Genomic DNA, 17,476 nt, shown 5'->3' on the forward strand with positions numbered 1-17,476 from the left:
TCTAATTTTTTGCTAAATTATTTGTATAAATATCCACCCACCTATAGTTTAAAGTGAGCAGATTTTCTAAGATGTGGATAGGGTGCAAAATTAGCATTACCTTTTGGTAGTTTAATTAATGAAAAAATATAGTGTATTTAGGTTTCCTGAGTTTATATTTAAAGCACACCTGAAGTGAAAAGCATATGGAGGCTGCCATATTTATTTCCTTTTAAACAATGCAAGTTAACTAGCTGTTCTGCTGATTCTCTGCCTCAGATAATTTTAGTCATAGACCCTTGACAAGCATTGGCCCAAAGACACCTTGATCAACAGGTGCTGGCTTACTGAATAGGAAGAGTCGGGATTTAAACCCAAGTCTCCTATGCCAGCAGTGCTCTTAACCTATGCTTGTTTCAGGTGTGTGTGTTTTATACACCACTGATACATGAACGATTAACAGTATGCCAGGTAATTGGTATTGTTTAAAAGGAAATATGCCAGCCTCCATATCCCTCTAAGTTTAGTTAAGTGCAAAATGTACGTATATGAGGGTTATAAGCCAGGAAGGCATGACCTGACAAATCTAAAAAAAAAGTGAGCAAAGTATTTTTAAGTAAATAATTTGATCTACCAATCTTGCTACCTCTCCCTCCTGACTTGCACTTGGCCCCGGGCCATTTCTTGAGAAGTGCAGGCAGGGCGACCGTCCTGGGTGCAGACCGGCAAGTAGGAGGGGGGCGCAGGCAGAAGGACATAACTGCTAGGGAGCTGGTGATGCACGGTGCAGCCAAATGGAAAAAGAAAGAAGATTACCAGTGCGATCACCTTCCTTGACTCCTCCTGGGCTGCCGGTATCCGACGTCAAGTCATCATCATGTCACCACTGCGTGATGACACCTGATGTCCTGTAGCGGTACTGCAGGCTGTCAGTGTGCGGTGCCCATGGAGGAGTCTGCTTTGCGGGCTCTCTTCGCCTGTGTGTTTTCCTTATCCATGCTTCCTCCTGAATGAGTGGCTGGTCACTAGTAAGTAGTCAGATCTACTTGTGACCTGTGGCTGTGTGACTGTCCCTAAAGAGTAAGAGTTCACAAGTCCACAGCTGTGGGGGGAAAGGGGGCGCAATTTTTACACCCTCGCCCTGGGTGCAATTTAGCCTAGAAACTGCCCTGACTTGGCCCACCCACTTCCTTTCATACTGCAGTACCTGACCTTTGCATTGTGGTAGAGCAGGGATGTTGAACCCCAACCCTTGAGGGCCTTATCCATACCAGTGTTTAGGATGGACTGGGAAAGGTAGAAATGTGTTCTACATTTCTGATTCAGTCTTATCAATTAATTTGAGCTGTGCCAAAAATGTGTGAGAAACTCGACCCTTGAGGACTGGAGTTCAACATCCCAGGTGTAGAAGGTGAAGCAGATCTCACAGCTTGTCAGTTTAAGAGCATATGAGTACACTTGAGGGGCTGTGCATCTAAGGTACATGTAATGAGCCGAAAAGTTAAGGGGTGGCGCATGTAATGAAGTGGGAAATTAATGGACACCCTTACACCTATTCCCTTACTAGAGAAGGCAGTATGTGATAAGTTGCACATTCATCTGCACATTCTGTAGTGGGGTTTAAAGTTAACAGAGAAGTGGGCCTATGGAACTACACATGAATTGGGTCAAATGAAAACCTACTTATTGAATAAGAATTATTGAGCGACTTGAACAATATGGGATTATCATTTAACGTCTTGTGCGGATTTTGTGAATGTAAATCAGTGGAGTTAACCCTTATATAACACAAGGGGTTTTATGTGATTTTGCTTGAATAATTGGATAACAGAGCATGGCTTTATAAGCTATGTAATATACTGAAACATTGCAGTTATCTCTCCTGCCATAGAGATGTGATGTAAGCTTAGTCATCGTTGAGAAGCATCCTTAGTTCAGGAGATGCAGCAATTCTCTTTAGATAATGTGCTTTATGTTTCTTTTTCCTTTTTTTCAATTGCCTAAGAGCTCATGGTGGCAGCTGTTGTATCCCAGAAGCTTAAACGATTAAAGAAAACCACTACAATCAGGAGGAAGTCAAGTATGCATTCATGGGATGTTTGCATTTCAAATGTGGTAGGCGAGGGGAAAATTGCTAACAGGCCATGCCTTGAAGATTTTCTGGCTGGAAAGTACAGTGTATGTGTGATGCTAGGTTGGTTCCATGCACTAGCTTAGGCTGTCCCTGGATATTTTCCTAAATATGATGTAGAGATATACAAATCTCCTGACTGCCAAACTATGTATTTTTATTGGCAAATGAGTACAATTTCATATGTGTATATGGTTTAGCTGAATGCTTTGTCATTTAAGGTGTAAAACCATACTATTGTAGAATCTTCAAACAGCGGAAATTATAGCCAATATTAAAGTAAAAGACTAGGGAATATACAGCCCAGTACAGATAGGTTAGGACCTGATATATTTTTTTACCTCAGCTCAGGGCTTATTAAAGGGCAATGAGTGCATAATATATACATTTTCTGTATAGAAAACTGAACTTTCATTCATAAATTAGAAATTATCTTGATGGCTGTCTGTTAAAGTACGAGTCAGTTTGTCCAATCATAGATTCGTATCGGATTGACCTAGTAATTACTAAGGAGTGGATTCATAACCAACCTAAAGGTGGGGCGTTTGTGTGTGTGTGTGTGTGCGTGCGTGTGTGCGTGCGTGTGTGCGTGTGTGTGTGTGTGTGTGTGTGTGTGTGTGTGTGTGTGTGTGTGCGTGTGTGTGTGTGTGTGTGTGTTAGGGCGGAGAGCAATCCACTTCACAATTAACACTTTATTTCATAAAGATATATACACACACATACAATTAATGATGCTTGTAGCTATTGAGACACGATACCTACAGGGACATTTCCAGGCATGAGTGCATACATTTTACTCAACTACAGTTGGGTGATGTGTACTGTCGCTGTGCTGAGGAAAGAGGGAAAACTGCCCGGTGCGTGAAGAGGTGGCATCCAATGGGAGGGTTTAGGAGGGCAACAATGTGTCTCTGTTTCTAAAACATCCAGCATGGCGGATCTTTAAGTGACCCCTTAGGAAAACTGTGCACATGCTACATTTTTGGCCTGAATGGTCCTAAACAGTGATCTTGGCCCAGAATTCCAATTGGCATGTGCATGAGGCTTTGGGGGTATGGTGGTGGTGGTGGGGGGGGGGGTAATCACCAGTGACTGCTGCACTGGTGGAAGAGGGACACTCCACTGCACACATTTTATTAACCCAAATATAAATTGACATTTTATATAAGAGGCAATTTTTGTCCAAGAAATTTGAGTATTTGTGACATGCTCATGGGACAAGATACGAGCAGCTAGGAGAGCCCTACTCTGTATAAAAAGCTTCTGTACAGAGCCTTGTTTGCACTGGTTTGTCTACATGAAAAAATACATATGCCCAGGCACATAAACTCAAGTTAGAACATTTAAATAAGTTATTAGGCAGGTGCTAAAGGGGGTGTGGCAAGAAAAATAGCAAAAAAAAATTAACCCTTGCACACTCACATGCAAATGTTTAAACAAATGCATTCACAGGAATCAATCATCCAGGCACAACTGCAATCCCTACAGCTAAGTTAAAAGCCGGGGTCTTATTTACAAAAGAATGCATTCCCTTGCGTAGTCATCTACACTGCCTAGAAGTACCCAGGTATTCGTAGGTGTCCTAACTCTGGCCCTGTAACATGTATAGTGCAGACATGCAAACATTCATTGCATCAAACCTATCTAGGGATTAGGAGCACACATCCTGACGTCCTCTCGTGGGACAGATAGTGCATCAAACTAAACACACAAGGGAGCTAATGAAATATATCAATGTCCACTATGCACACACCAGCATAAGCTGTGTGCGTCTTGGCAATGGTCACAGACAGTCGGGGAAAGAGGGAGTAATGTAGAGTAAACCCTGGCCACAGTTTTTTGCTATTTTCTGCCCACACCCTCTTTAGCACCTACCTAATAATGCATTTAAATGTCCTAACTTTAGGTGATGTGCCTGGGTATATGCATTTTTTTCTTGTAACTGACCCTTGTGACCAGGGTTTAATCTAATGCACTCCCTCTTTCCCCTGTCTGTGACCATTGCCAGGATGCACAAGACTTCATAGCCAAAAATAATCTTATTTCTCAGGATCAGCATGGGTTTACTAAGGACAGGTCCTGTTTAACTAACATGCTCAGCTTTTATGAGGTGGTGAACACTAGTGTGGATATTAGGAATGCTGTAGATGTGATATACTTGGACTTTGCAAAGGCCTTTGACACTGTTTCCTACAACAGTCGGTGCAAAATTTGAAGATGCAAGGACTGGGGAAGAGTCTGTATGCATGGATAGAGAACTGGCTAATGGACAGAGAACAAAGAGTTGTGGTCAATGGAACATATTCAAACGGGGTGACTGTTAGCAGTGGGGTCCCACAGGGGTCAGTACTCAGTCCAGTGCTCCTCAATATGTTTATTAATGACCTAGTAGATGAAGTAGAAAGCAATGTTTCTATTTTTGAAGATGATACAAAATTGTGCAGAATCATCAACTCTCACGAGGATAGTAACATATTGCAACAGGATCTGGATAGAATGGCTATATGGGCACATACATGGCAGATGAAATTCAATGTTGAAAAATGTAAAGTCATGCATTTTGGTCGTACCAATGGTCTAGCAACATAAAAAAAGAAACGGGATACAGATGGGGGCATCAAACTTGGAGATGGACTTAGGAGTACTAATCGACAACAAGTTAAATAATCGTATTCAATGCCAAACCACTGCAGCTAAGACAAATAAAATTTTAGGATGCATTAAAAGGGAAATAAAAACTTGGGATGCTAACATAATATTGCCCTGTTTAACTCTCTAGTAAGGCCACATCTGGAATATGGAATTCAATTCTGGGTACCGCATTACAGGAAAGATATTGCAGTTTTAGAACAGGTACAGGGAAGAGCAACAAAATTGATTAAATGGATGGAAGGTATCACTTACCAGGAAAGATTAGATGCACTGGGCATATTTAGTCTGGAGAAAAGACACCTTAGAGGAGATCTAATTAACATGTATAAATACATGCAAGCGCTAAATAAAAGCTTGGCGGATGAGCTTTTTGTCCCTAGGCTTTTACAAAGGACTAGGACAAGATCTGCGCATGGAGAAAAAACCTTTTACCCATTTATTTAGGAAAGGATTTTTTACAGTAAGAGTGATTAAAATGTGGAATATATTGCCACATGAAGTAGTTATGGCAAATTCTATATCTGCGTTTTAAGGGGGATTAGATGCTTTCCTTGCTTTGAAAGAAATAAATGGCTATAATTACTAGGTTATTCCTGGCAGTGTTGATACAGAGATTTTATCTGATTGCCATCTGGAGTCGGGAAGGTTTTTTTTCCCTTTTGGGGCTAATTGGACCATGACTTGTAAGGGTTTTTCACCCTCCTCTGAATCAACAGGGATATGTGAGGTTGCAGGCAAGTGTTATACTTTATTTTCTGGTTGAACTCGATGGATATATGTCTTTTTTCAACTCAAATAACTATGTAACTTTGTATTGAAATGAAATCTGGCAAAAGCCAAAGTATTTTTACAGCTGTACCTGCAGAAATGGAAATAATGGTTGATCATGGACCAATATGGCATTGTACCTTGGAGTACATTTAGTCTTGCATATACTTGCCGAAGTCATATTACGGCATCAGTAATTACAGTATTGTAGATGGAGACATCTGATAGAGATATTTCAAGTAATTTTACAGGGCCATTGCTCTAATGCACTCAGAAACTAGACAATTCCCAGAATATGCTGGCCATTACCATAATTGATGTACAAAAGCAGCACATAGACTGTAATTAGATGTGTGTGGAAAGATAGATTGTTGTCAGGGAATATTAAACATTTCAAACTAATTTAAAGGGAACATTTATGCAATTAAAATCAAATAATGTCCTAATTTTATTTTTCAACCAAATTTAAACCTTTTCAAACTGAAATGTAAGTGCATTATTGTAATTTGATTTTTTTTTGTACAGGTTTAGTATTTGAAAAGTCTCACAGTTTGTAGCATCAGGAAAAGATTGCATGAAGTCAGTTGCATTCATACTGTAATGTCTTGTTGACATGGTAGATGCAGTATGCATAATTGTCTGGTCAAAGTAAGCCGGTGCTGATTTAAATGTCTTCTTGGCATGGCTGCTGTAAGCTCGCTGCATTAGAAGACTGCCATTAAAGGTGATGCATTTGTTGGTGTTTGTGACACTGCAAGCTGACCACTGCTCTATCCCTTCTCCACTGTTTTCTTGGTAATTGCAAAGCCAGGTTCCCAACTAAAAGCAGTTGCATGTGAGGAGGCAGTATCATCACGCACAGCCACTAACTGCCTGTCAATATTTGTGGCACTATTGCCTTGCTTTCATGGGAACTATTGGTTTAGCTCCTGGCTGGGAGAATTGCCTTCCATATGTTGCTGTTGCACAGAGGTAAGAACTTAGAAAGACCCTTAGCTCAGTGCTTGCAACGTTGGTCCCACCACATATGCATTTGGTACTTAAGTATTATCCCTTCTGGAAAGTTTGGAAGCTTTTTGCTAAAGTTATGTTTGCTTTCCAAGGAAGATCTGGCCTTTTTTGAAAAGCTGAAAGTCCCGGCTTTCCTTTGCATTGGGTCCCAAGTCAATGCGATGCCCCATTCCCAAGTTAGGGGGGGGAGTTGGGAGATGGGTGTCCCCTGCACTTTGCTGCAGAGAGCACAGTGGAATTGAGTCTCCTGCCCATGCCAGCAAGACAGAGAGGAAACTTGGGTGCATAGCTGCACTGCTCCTTCATCTATAATGAGAGACCCAGGGCACTTGACATAAGTTTTGAAGACACAGATTTATGCTGCAAAGGAAGATGACCTACCGGATGTGCTGCTTATCATCATGTCGGGTTCCTCCCGCACTTCTGTAATTGCACTTTCTGCAGCCAAGTTCAGGGGACACCTCTCCTTCAAAACCCCATAACTTGGGAACTGAGCATCATATCAACTCGGGACCCGTTGCAACAGAAAGCCGTGAATTTCAGCTTTCCAAAAAATGGTCAGATCTTCCTGGGTGAGAAAGTATAGCCAATTTTGAACATGAATATGATATTCTGTACTTGTTACAATACGCTGTAAAGGCTGCTAATAGATAACTTTCATGTGTATTCAAGGGTAATATTTATTTTTGCAGTTATGATCTTGCTACAGTCGAATGAATCCCTAAACCTCTATTAAGGACAACACCGTTATGGTGCTTTGTGCAGCAAAACTGGCAAGACTCCCCTGCATAATGTTGTAAATTATTTTAAACGCTATACACATTTTTTAATGACTCTGACAACTTGAAACATCTGTTTCCAGATAGCATGCAGTTATTAATTGCTCATTAGGATTATTTCCACCTATCCAGCAGGAATTACAAGTATATGCCTTCTTTTGCCAGACTGCTCAACACTGCAGCTAGATAGTATTTTTTAAAAAAATGAAGATTTAAGTGAACAGTATCTCCCTACCTCATTAATCACTGATGTTTACATTGTACCAAGCTTGCACTAGCTAATTAATTGTTCCATGCTTTTGCTCTGTATTGGTTTTGTGACCATTTGTGATTGTTTCTAACTTAATTTTATGTATTCCTTCCTCCTGGTTTGTCCTTGTGTTTTCAAACAAAATGGTTGTTACAATGCTGAAAATAATAATACGTGGGCTATAAGTAATCGTAGAAGCAACATTTTTCTACCATTTTTTTTATTTATAGTTTTGACTTGTTCAGGTAGAGTTTCACTTTTTGGAGAGGTGGCAAAAGCAGTGAATGGTTTCACTCTTCGTGTTTATTAGTGCAAAAGTATAGTGCAGGACCTATACATTGCTGCAATCAGCACAATATGAACAGGAACAGGAGTGGCTGTTTCGAAGTGTAGTGCATAGAAGGAGAAAAAGAGTCCTATACACTTACTTCGCAGTGCACTCCAAGTTACATTTTAGTGGCCCACTGACTGTTTTGGGGGCATGCAGCCTAATAATGTGATGACAAACTGCCTAATTATGTTTTTGGTGTACAGTGCTTAATTCTGTTTTTGAATACACTGACTAACTATGTTTCAGGGGCATACAGTTTCATGTTTTTAGTTTCTAAAATGTTTATTGCAAATAATTGCAGTCACAGAATTTGTGTTTTGGCAACAGATGTATTTTGGGGGGACTGACAACCAAATTGTTTGGGGACATGCTGCCTGAATATGTGTTGAGGGCACAATGCCTAAATATGCTATGAGGAGCACACTGTCCAATATTGTTTTTGAGGACACACTGGACAATTATGTTTTGGGGTGAAAACTGTCTAATATGTTTGAGGACACTTCCTAATTATATTTTGAGGGCACCCTGCCTAATTATATTTGGGGAATACATCGTCTAATTATATTTTGTGGGCACAATGCCAAAGTATATTTTGGACCCACACTGTCTAATTATGTCTTAGGGGCACGCTGCTTAACCATGTTTGGGGGGCACATTGTCTAATTGTGTTTGGGAAACGCACTGCCTTATTGTGTTGTTTGTGAGAATGATACCTAAATATGTTCTTTAGGGGAACACTGCCTAATTTGGCTGTTTGTGAGCAAGCACTAAGCAATTATTCATTTGAGGGACTCTTTGCCTAATAAGGATGTTTGAAGGAACAAATTATGATTTATACTTTTGTAGTGAAACATGCTGCCTAATTTTGCCCAAAGCAGGTGTTTTTGTCACTATATTATTTTGCAGCTATTGGGTGCTGGGGGCCTGAATTTTAGAGCAAGATAGTGATACTCAGCTATGGGATAGCTAAGTACTTGGCTATTACATACCCAAACATATACTTGGCATACCTGAAGTTACATTTAACATGGCTGGGACCACTAGGACTTTAGATAGGAGCAGTGATGGAAGGGGCATGGATGGTGCTTGCTTTGGCATAGAGTTTGGCTACAGTACATTGTAGCTGGATTGGTATAGCAGCAATGACCATGGGGGAAGTTAGTGCTAGGAGTAGAGAGGGAAAGGTTAGTGTTATAAGTGAAGAGGGTAAGGATAGGAGTGGAAGGAAAGGTTATTGTTAAAGGGAATGTTAAGTCAAATTGAAAGTAGCCAGTTACTTACCTGGGGCTTTTCCCAGCACCATGAAGTACTCCCTTGCTGGTCCCATGCCATCCTTCTGTGCTGCTCTGTTTCCCTGGTGTCTCCCTCCATAAGCTGGACAACTCTGTAAGTCATCTGAACTGAGAGGGCTATGGATATTTATCTATTTACTTTTAAGCAATACCACTTACCTGGCTATCCTACTGATCCTCTGCCTCTGTTTTTTTTATTAATAGATCCTGAACAAGCATATGAAAATCAGGTGGCATTATTGTCAGATCTTACAAGATTAGCTGCGTGTTTATTTATGGCTTTATTCAGACACTACTGCAGCCAAGTCAGATCAGTAGGGCTGCCAGGCATCTTTATTGTTTAAAAGGAAATAAGTATGGCGGCCTTAATATTCTTCTCACTTCAGTTGTCCTTTAAAGGGGAACTGAAGTAAGAGGTATACGGAGGCTTCCATATTTATTTCCTTTTAATTAATACCAGTTGCGTGGCAGCCCTGCTGGTCTATTTCTCTGCAGTAGTATCTGAATAACACCAGAAACAAGCATGCAGCTAGTCTTGTCAGATCTGACTTTAAAGTCTGAAACACCTGATCTGCTGCATGCTTGTTCAGGGGCTATGGCTAATAGTATTAGAGGCAGAGGATCAGCAGGGCTGCCAGGAAACTTGTATTGCTTAAAAGGAAATAAACATGGCAGCCTCCATATACCTCTCTCTTCAGTTGTCTTTTAAGCATTAAGAGGGGAGGGGCTAGTGTTAGAATGGGAGAGGGAATATGATAGAGATATTGCAAAAAAGTAACTTTGGCAATATACAATGCCCCCCAAAAATGCAACTGTAACAAATGTACGCACATTTGTCTGCGTATTCCTGGAAAACAGTTTATACACCATTTTTTTATCATGTTCCATGTGCTTCTTTCACAGGCCAAATTACCAAGACTAACTCTGACTCTTGTAATAATGGGTACTCTCAAGTCGAAAACATGCTGATTTATACTAATTAACTGGCATAGGAGAGACTTTTATACCTGAATTTAGGAACACTTTGAGTTTCACTTTCTTTTTACGGGTATATAAGTATGCATAAGAAGGCACATAAAAGGGGGGAATCCTGAGTAGAATCCCCAGTTTCTCCATTTGCACTGTCTACATGGAGTGTGTATGACTTCCCCATTCTTGTGTGGGCTCCATACTGAGATAACCATTAGATGTTGAAAAATATGCTTGTAAGCTATAAGAAGAAATAAGTACGGTAATTGTCAACTGGAATTAGGTTTTTTGTTTGTTTGTTTTCTATAACATTTAATAATCCAAATGGCTTTTTCTTTACCAATGAGAAAATATGATTGCCAATACATACAATACATCTATTTGTACAAGTAACTCAGCAGGGACGGATCTAGGGGGGGGGGGGGGGGGGCAGACGGGTCTCTTGCCCCAGGCGCAGTTTGTTGAATTCTTAAAAAGGCTGCAAAATGTGGATGGGGAATGGCAGTTTAGGCGCCAAAACCTGATCTTTAGGGACCAATACCTGACCTTTAGGCGGCAAAACTGGATGGGGAATAGCAGTTTAGGTGCCAAAACCGGATGGGGAATGGCAGTTTAGGCGCCAAAACCTGACCTTTAGGTGCCAAAACCTGACCTTGCCCCAGGCGCAACTTGGTCTAGATCCGTCCCTGTCACTTCCTCCTAGTACCATAATGTCTAATCCAAATTCAGGACTGGGTCCACTAGAAATTGTAAAACGCAATTGCTAAGCATTTTTGTAGCATTTTTTGTACCATTTTTTGTAGAACTTTTAGCAGCTTTTTTTGCAGCAATTTCTGGTGATTTTAAAGTGCTTTTGAATTTAATGCTAGTGATTTGTACAGCAATTACGATTTAAAGTTTTTACATTTTTTTGTGTGTAATTTGGGAAGTAAAATCACTACAAAATCACTTTGTGCAGCAATTGAAAAGCAATTTTGCAGTGATCCTTTACATTGTATTGAAGCGCAATTGCTCTAATGCTGGAGGGCGCACGATTGCGATTTTGGGGGAATCCCCTGTGGAGTCACCTCCCTTGACTTTTATTAGCCCAGTCCTTTTGGAATCTCCACAATTCCAAATCATGGCTGAAACCGCTCCGGTTGGTCCCAGCCCATAGGCAGACAAGGAAAGCAGGAAATTTGGGCACCCTTTAGCGGCAGAGATTTGGGCACCCATAAGCACCCATTAAAAATATTGATTAAAGTGTGAAAAATAGTGCACCAGGGCTGCCTGCTATGAAAAATGCACCTTTTATTTGTGGCTTCATTTTCCATAGTGTGCAGCTCCGGTGCACACTGTTTATTGGGCCCTATTTCACACTCTGCTCAATATTTTCAGTGGGCACCTATGTGGCGCCTAATAGATATCATTTTTTTTGTTGTGGGATTGTGGGGGTGGGGGGATAAGGTTAGGTATCCGTGGGGGGGAGTCTTAAGGTTAGGCATTGGGGCGGGAGACTTAGGGTCAGGCATCGGCAGATGGGTGGTTAAGGTTAGGCATTAGCAGAGTGAGCAGGTTCAGTGTGAGAATAGAGTTAGATTTAGTTGTATTCAAATATTGGCATTATTTACTGATATTTTACTATCATAATTACCATTACTTATGTAGAATATCTGTAAATTTACTTTTTTTCTACATGTGGAAATGGGGCGCCCAAATTTCCTAGCGCCTCATATTTATGCACGCTACTATAAACCCATAAACGTATGTGGGAAAGCCCATATACATCCAGTAATTGGAGATGTGGAAAGCTGTGTCCATGCACATAAAGTAAATTGCTATCATCACAGGGCTGCCATAGAGTGTATTATGCAGTAAAGTGAATTATTGTGATACTGGCTGGGTAATGGTGCCAATGTTGTACTGTATGTTGATGATACATTTATTTGTGATAGATGATTTCTAATCAAGTCAAAACTCAACCATGGTGAATTTGTTTCTGCACAGCTGGGATAAGCACATTAGACTGTAAACTAATTTGATGCAGAGAGCGGTGAAAAGAGATTGTTTGAACTATAATGGCTTATAGAAGCTTTGAGTAAATAAAAAAAAATATTTTACAATATATAAGTAAATCTGAACTCTATTTGCTCCATTTAGTGGGCTTTATTGGTCTTTAAGCATGTATCACTTAGTGTAAAGTACATAAAAGCATTTACTTTTTGCATGAGGAGCCTCTTTGGTCACAGGTGGGCAGGGGGCAAGAGAACATAGTGGCACATTATTGAGGCTTAGAAGAGTTAATCTTCTCGCGCTGTGATCCCTGACTGGGCAGCATGTTGTCAGAATAATGTTTAGCCAGGTGTTAATCCGTGTCTGCAGGGAAGTGCAGGAATTCATTATTCATCTAACTGGAGGGAGGTCGTTCTCGTGGGATGCTGCCAGGTCTGAAGCCAGCCTCCTCCTGGCTTACTGACATGTGCCATTTGTGATGAACACGGCTGAAGTCCATTTGAGGAATTCTCCTGTCAGGCAGCCAGGCTGACAGAGAACCAGAGCACGGAGCATTCACAAAGCACATTGGATGCCGAGCTAGATCACAGCAGGGCTTAGTGGGCAGCTAGGCAGAATCTAAAGGCTTTGTCTGTTCTTGTGTATAACTGTTTCACTGCAAAGGATAAGCCTGATTGCCAGCATTAACCATTTATTTGGATCACTATCCTAACATTCAACTAACTTTCAAAACAAGAGCTGGAGACCATGATCAAGTCCAGCTGGTTTTATGTCAAGTTCAAATATGCTGAGAAGGTAAGCTAGCATTTCTGTTTAAGCTTTTATTCTCATGCACATTTATGTAATCATCAGATAACTGAACTTTTTTTTTTTTGTAATAATTTGGAAAAGTAGGTCTTAGAAAAGCAAGTATAAAAAATGCAAGTGTATGTAATGTGTATATATAAAGATTTTCTGTCATGACATTCCTATATTGAATTAGGAAGTTGTGGTTCATTTTTTAATGTGAGATATTGATGTTTTTAGCACATTACTTTCAGATTTGTCCTATTCCAGGCATTCATCTACTCAAATTATAATCTGTAGCAGTGACAGGCTGACACATTTCTTTGGCTCAAGATATACAGATTTTCGGAGTCTGTGTGTGTATTGATTGGTCTCACTCATCCGTAGATCCCAGTTTGGTTCTTTAATTAATAGCGGTGTTGGTTTTAAATGTTTAATCTGCCCCAACCTTTGTGATGGTAGATCATAGATATTCATCATTGGGTGCCATTGTGTTTGCACAGCTGTTTAAGCAATGACCTGTATGATTTATGGCAAATGATGTATGTTATACACGGTTACATTCTCAAAATGGAAGCATAAAAGCTTAAGAAACAAAGTGCTGATGTGTAATAGATAAGAGAAGGACAGAACTGATTTATTGTCTGTGTATATTTCGTTTGTCACATAAGTGAAGTTACACGGTATTGCATGGACTCTTGTTAAGTAGGATTTAAAGCATGATATTATTTTCATTTTGGTGAATAAGTAACATGTATTTTGGTGCTCATGTCTAAACTTGTGTATAGATTGGCAGTAGTATTGTTACACCAATAAGATTTAACTGGCCTACTTTGGCCCAGTATACAACAAATATACTTCCTTACATGATCTATCTAGCAAACTTTTCTCATGAATTCTCACCTTAACTTTGTTTACCTTTTCTATAGATAACTTTCAGCCACCCAACCAGCGAAAAGTAAAAAAAAATGACAAAAAAACAGTTTTAAAGGCATATTATTGCGTACGGATGTATGTCTCGACGGTGAATTGGGCACAGAGAAAGCCGAATGACAGCTCTCCCTGCTGCTGCAAAAATCCCTGTCCGCATTAAATACTATTCCCCGAATTACCCTTACGCGCCCCACGCAGCATTACATTGCTGCTATGGGGTGCCTAGTTTTTGCACTTGCCGCTGAACGCCATGGGCCAAAAAATCCTGCCTCCATATTACTCTCCTTAGACATTGCTCCATAGATAAGGTGAGAAATAGGCAATAACATATAACTCATGAGGTAATATACAATCTTGTGCTATAAAATCTTGGTACAATAATGGAGACGGGTGTTGCAAGTGATCATCCCCAAATTCCATGACAAAAGGGTTTATAGCAATTAGTACTGAGGGGTTAAAGGTTTTATGTGTTTTAATATTTTGTGTAACTTCGATCTAAATGATTCTATTTTGTGTTCAATAAATGCACTATTACTGTATAGTCATGGTTTATCCACGTACCTCTTTTTTTGGTGATGTTTAGAAATATTTGTCATACACCCATTGATCAAATAGTTATGCACTTAATGTATAAGATCTTAAACTTACTAGAGGACATCTGCTATTTAAAGTACACATCAAGACAGATATATATGTAAGTATATACATTGTAGGATATAATTGTTGGCCCCCTTTTCTTTTTTTCTTTTTTTCTGGCTGTTACTGGTCTACTGTACATCAGACAATTTAGAAGACCTTTAGTTGTATGTATGTATGTGTATGTATATATATATATATATATATATATATATATATATATATATATATATATATATATATATACCGTGTATATATATATATATATATATATGTATATATATATATATATATCGTGTATATATATATATATATATATATATATATATATATATATCGCTCATGAGCAGGGGTCTCAAACTCAATTTACCTGGGGGCCGCAGGAGGCAAAGTCAGGATGAGGCTGGGCCTCACAATCTCTGCGCATCGCCGCCTCTGCCCGCCCCTCTCACTCTTCCTTCACAGAGAGGGGCGGGGAGAGGCGGCGATCCGTGCGGCGAATGATGTCAGGAGGGGCAGAGCTGAAGCTGAAAGCTCTGCCCCTTCCAGGAAATGCCGACGGATTGCCCCCGGGCGATTTGGGGGTTTCACAGCCCTCGTTTAGCTGTGAGGATGCGGCGGATTACTTGGGAGCACTGAAGTGAACTATAAGGAAGCTTTTGCCAGCGAGGGCCACAACATATTGTATCGAGGGCCGCAAATGGCCCGCGGGCCGCGAGTTTGAGACCCCTGCTCATGAGAATATAGCCTTACAGTGATTGATTGCACATAGTTACATAGTTACATAGTTATTTTGGTTGAAAAAGACATACGTCCATCGAGTTCAACCAGTATAAAGTACAACACCAGCCTGCTCCCTCACATATCCCTGTTGATCCAGAGGAAGGCGAAAAAACCCTTACAAGGCATGGTCCAATTAGCCCCTAAAGGGAAAAATTCCTTCCCGACTCCAGATGGCAATCAGATAAAATCCCTGGATCAACATCATTAGGCATTACCTAGTAATTGTAGCCATGGATGTCTTTCAACGCAAGGAAAGCATCTAAGCCCCCTTTAAATGCAGGTATAGAGTTTGCCATAACGACTTCCTGTGTCAATGCATTCCACATCTTAATCACTCTTACTGTAAAGAACCCTTTCCTAAATAAATGGTTAAAACGTTTTTCCTCCATGCGCAGATCATGTCCTCTAGTCCTTTGAGAAGGCCTAGGGACAAAAAGCTCATTCGCCAAGGTATTATATTGCCCTCTGATGTATTTATACATGTTAATTAGATCCCCTCTAAGGCGTCTTTTCTCTAGACTAAATAAACCCAGTTTATCTAACCTTTCTCGATAAGTGAGACCTTCCATCCCACGCATCAATTTTGTGGCTCGTCTCTGCACCTGCTCTAAAACTGCAATATCTTTTTTGTAATGTGGTGCCCAGAACTGAATTCCATATTCCAGATGTGGCCTTACTAGAGAGTTAAACAGGGGCAATATTATGCTAGCATCTCGAGTTTTTATTTCCCTTTTAATGCATCCCAAAATTTTGTTAGCTTTAGCTGCAGCTGCTTGGCATTGAGTACGATTATTTAACTTGTTGTCAATGAGTACTCCTAAGTCCTTCTCCAAGTTTGATGTCCCCAACTGTATCCCATTTATTTTGTATGGTGCTAGACCATTAGTACGTCCAAAATGCATGACCTTACATTTGTCAACATTGAATTTCATCTGCCTTGTATGTGCCCATATAGCCATCCTATCCAGATCCTGTTGCAATATGACACTATCTTCCTGAGAGTTGATGATTCTGCACAATTTTGTATCATCTGCAAAAATAGCAACATTGCTCACTACTGCATCTACTAGGTCATTAATAAATAAATTGAAGAGCACTGGACCCAGAACAGACCCCTGTGGGACCCCACTGCTAACAGTCTCCCATTTTGAGTACGATCCATTGACCACAACTCTTTGTTTTCTGTCCATTAGCCAGTTCCCTATCCATGAACACAGACTCTTCCCCAGTCCTTGCATCCTCAACTTTTGCACCATCACAATATACAACAGAAACAAAAGCTACAGAAATGCAAACTTGTGTGCATATAAAGTGACGTGTAAAGGTTAATTTAAATACTATGATTACAAAATGAAATTTCCTACTTGGGGTTATTTGAATTTGAATAAGAATTCTGATTGGTCCAGACAAATAAACCAATGAAAAACCTCTTGAGAAATGCATTCTTCAAGCAAGCAAAAAAAAAAAAAATACAGATCAAGAACTGAAGAAAAGAGCCCTATAGAATAAATGCAGATGACTAGTTCTGTATATTTTATTAGTTTTATATTTAAGGAAAGCAGATTGCCCTCACCCCAGCTAAGATCCATATAGCACCCCAATGGTTTAAACATACACCTTGCTTTAACTAGGGTATCTCTAGAATTAATTATTTTTGTATCAGTGATAAGTTTATTACGCCATTCCTATTTCACATTCTTGATGGACCCTTTGCTAAGATTGCCCAACAGAAAACATCTCATAGAAAGTCTTACACCTGAATTTCCATCAACCTCCTCAGTGCTTTCTCATGATTTGTTGCATGCTTTTAGTGCATTTAATAGGAAGGGTTGGTGTACCCCACATTAAAGCAATCACAAAGTACTGGGCAGCCTGAACTGTGTAATATGAATAGCTGCTGGCCACATGCATAATTGGTTGCAATTAAATGCAGCCAAATGGTGGCGTTTGGTGACATTGTGGCATTAAAGTGCGCATTACCCAGCAGTAAAAAATGACCCTTTAAACTTTCCTACTCTGTATTTTAGTTTAAAATACAGAGTATAGTTTGTAAACTGCAAATATAAGAGAATGATGCAATGTTATGAAAAAGCTATATAACTGAAAATAAAAATTAGACTTTTCTTTACTACTGATGTTCTATGAATTATCCATACTACACATACAATTCATTATAACAGAAGG

At 39.9% G+C, this 17,476-nt stretch overlaps 1 protein-coding gene across 7 annotated transcripts in view; it reads left to right on the forward strand.

Moving 5' to 3' along the window:
• AUTS2 (activator of transcription and developmental regulator AUTS2) overlaps window positions 1-17,476 on the forward strand; it is a 1,744,602-nt gene that overhangs the window by 445,378 nt on the left and 1,281,748 nt on the right. Inside the window, exon 1 of one of the 7 annotated variants that reach the window (XM_068268557.1) lies at window positions 12,695-12,949. The exons of the other annotated variants lie outside the window; for them this stretch is intronic. Within the exon in view, the coding sequence (XP_068124658.1) occupies window positions 12,902-12,949 (48 nt within the window). The 5' untranslated portion in view covers window positions 12,695-12,901. Of the gene's footprint in view, window positions 1-12,694; window positions 12,950-17,476 lie in introns of those variants that run through there. 7 annotated transcript variants of the gene reach the window in all.

The sequence above is a fragment of the Hyperolius riggenbachi genome, chromosome 2, assembly GCF_040937935.1.
Source record: "Hyperolius riggenbachi isolate aHypRig1 chromosome 2, aHypRig1.pri, whole genome shotgun sequence".
In the NCBI taxonomy this organism is placed as follows: Eukaryota; Metazoa; Chordata; class Amphibia; order Anura; family Hyperoliidae; genus Hyperolius; species Hyperolius riggenbachi.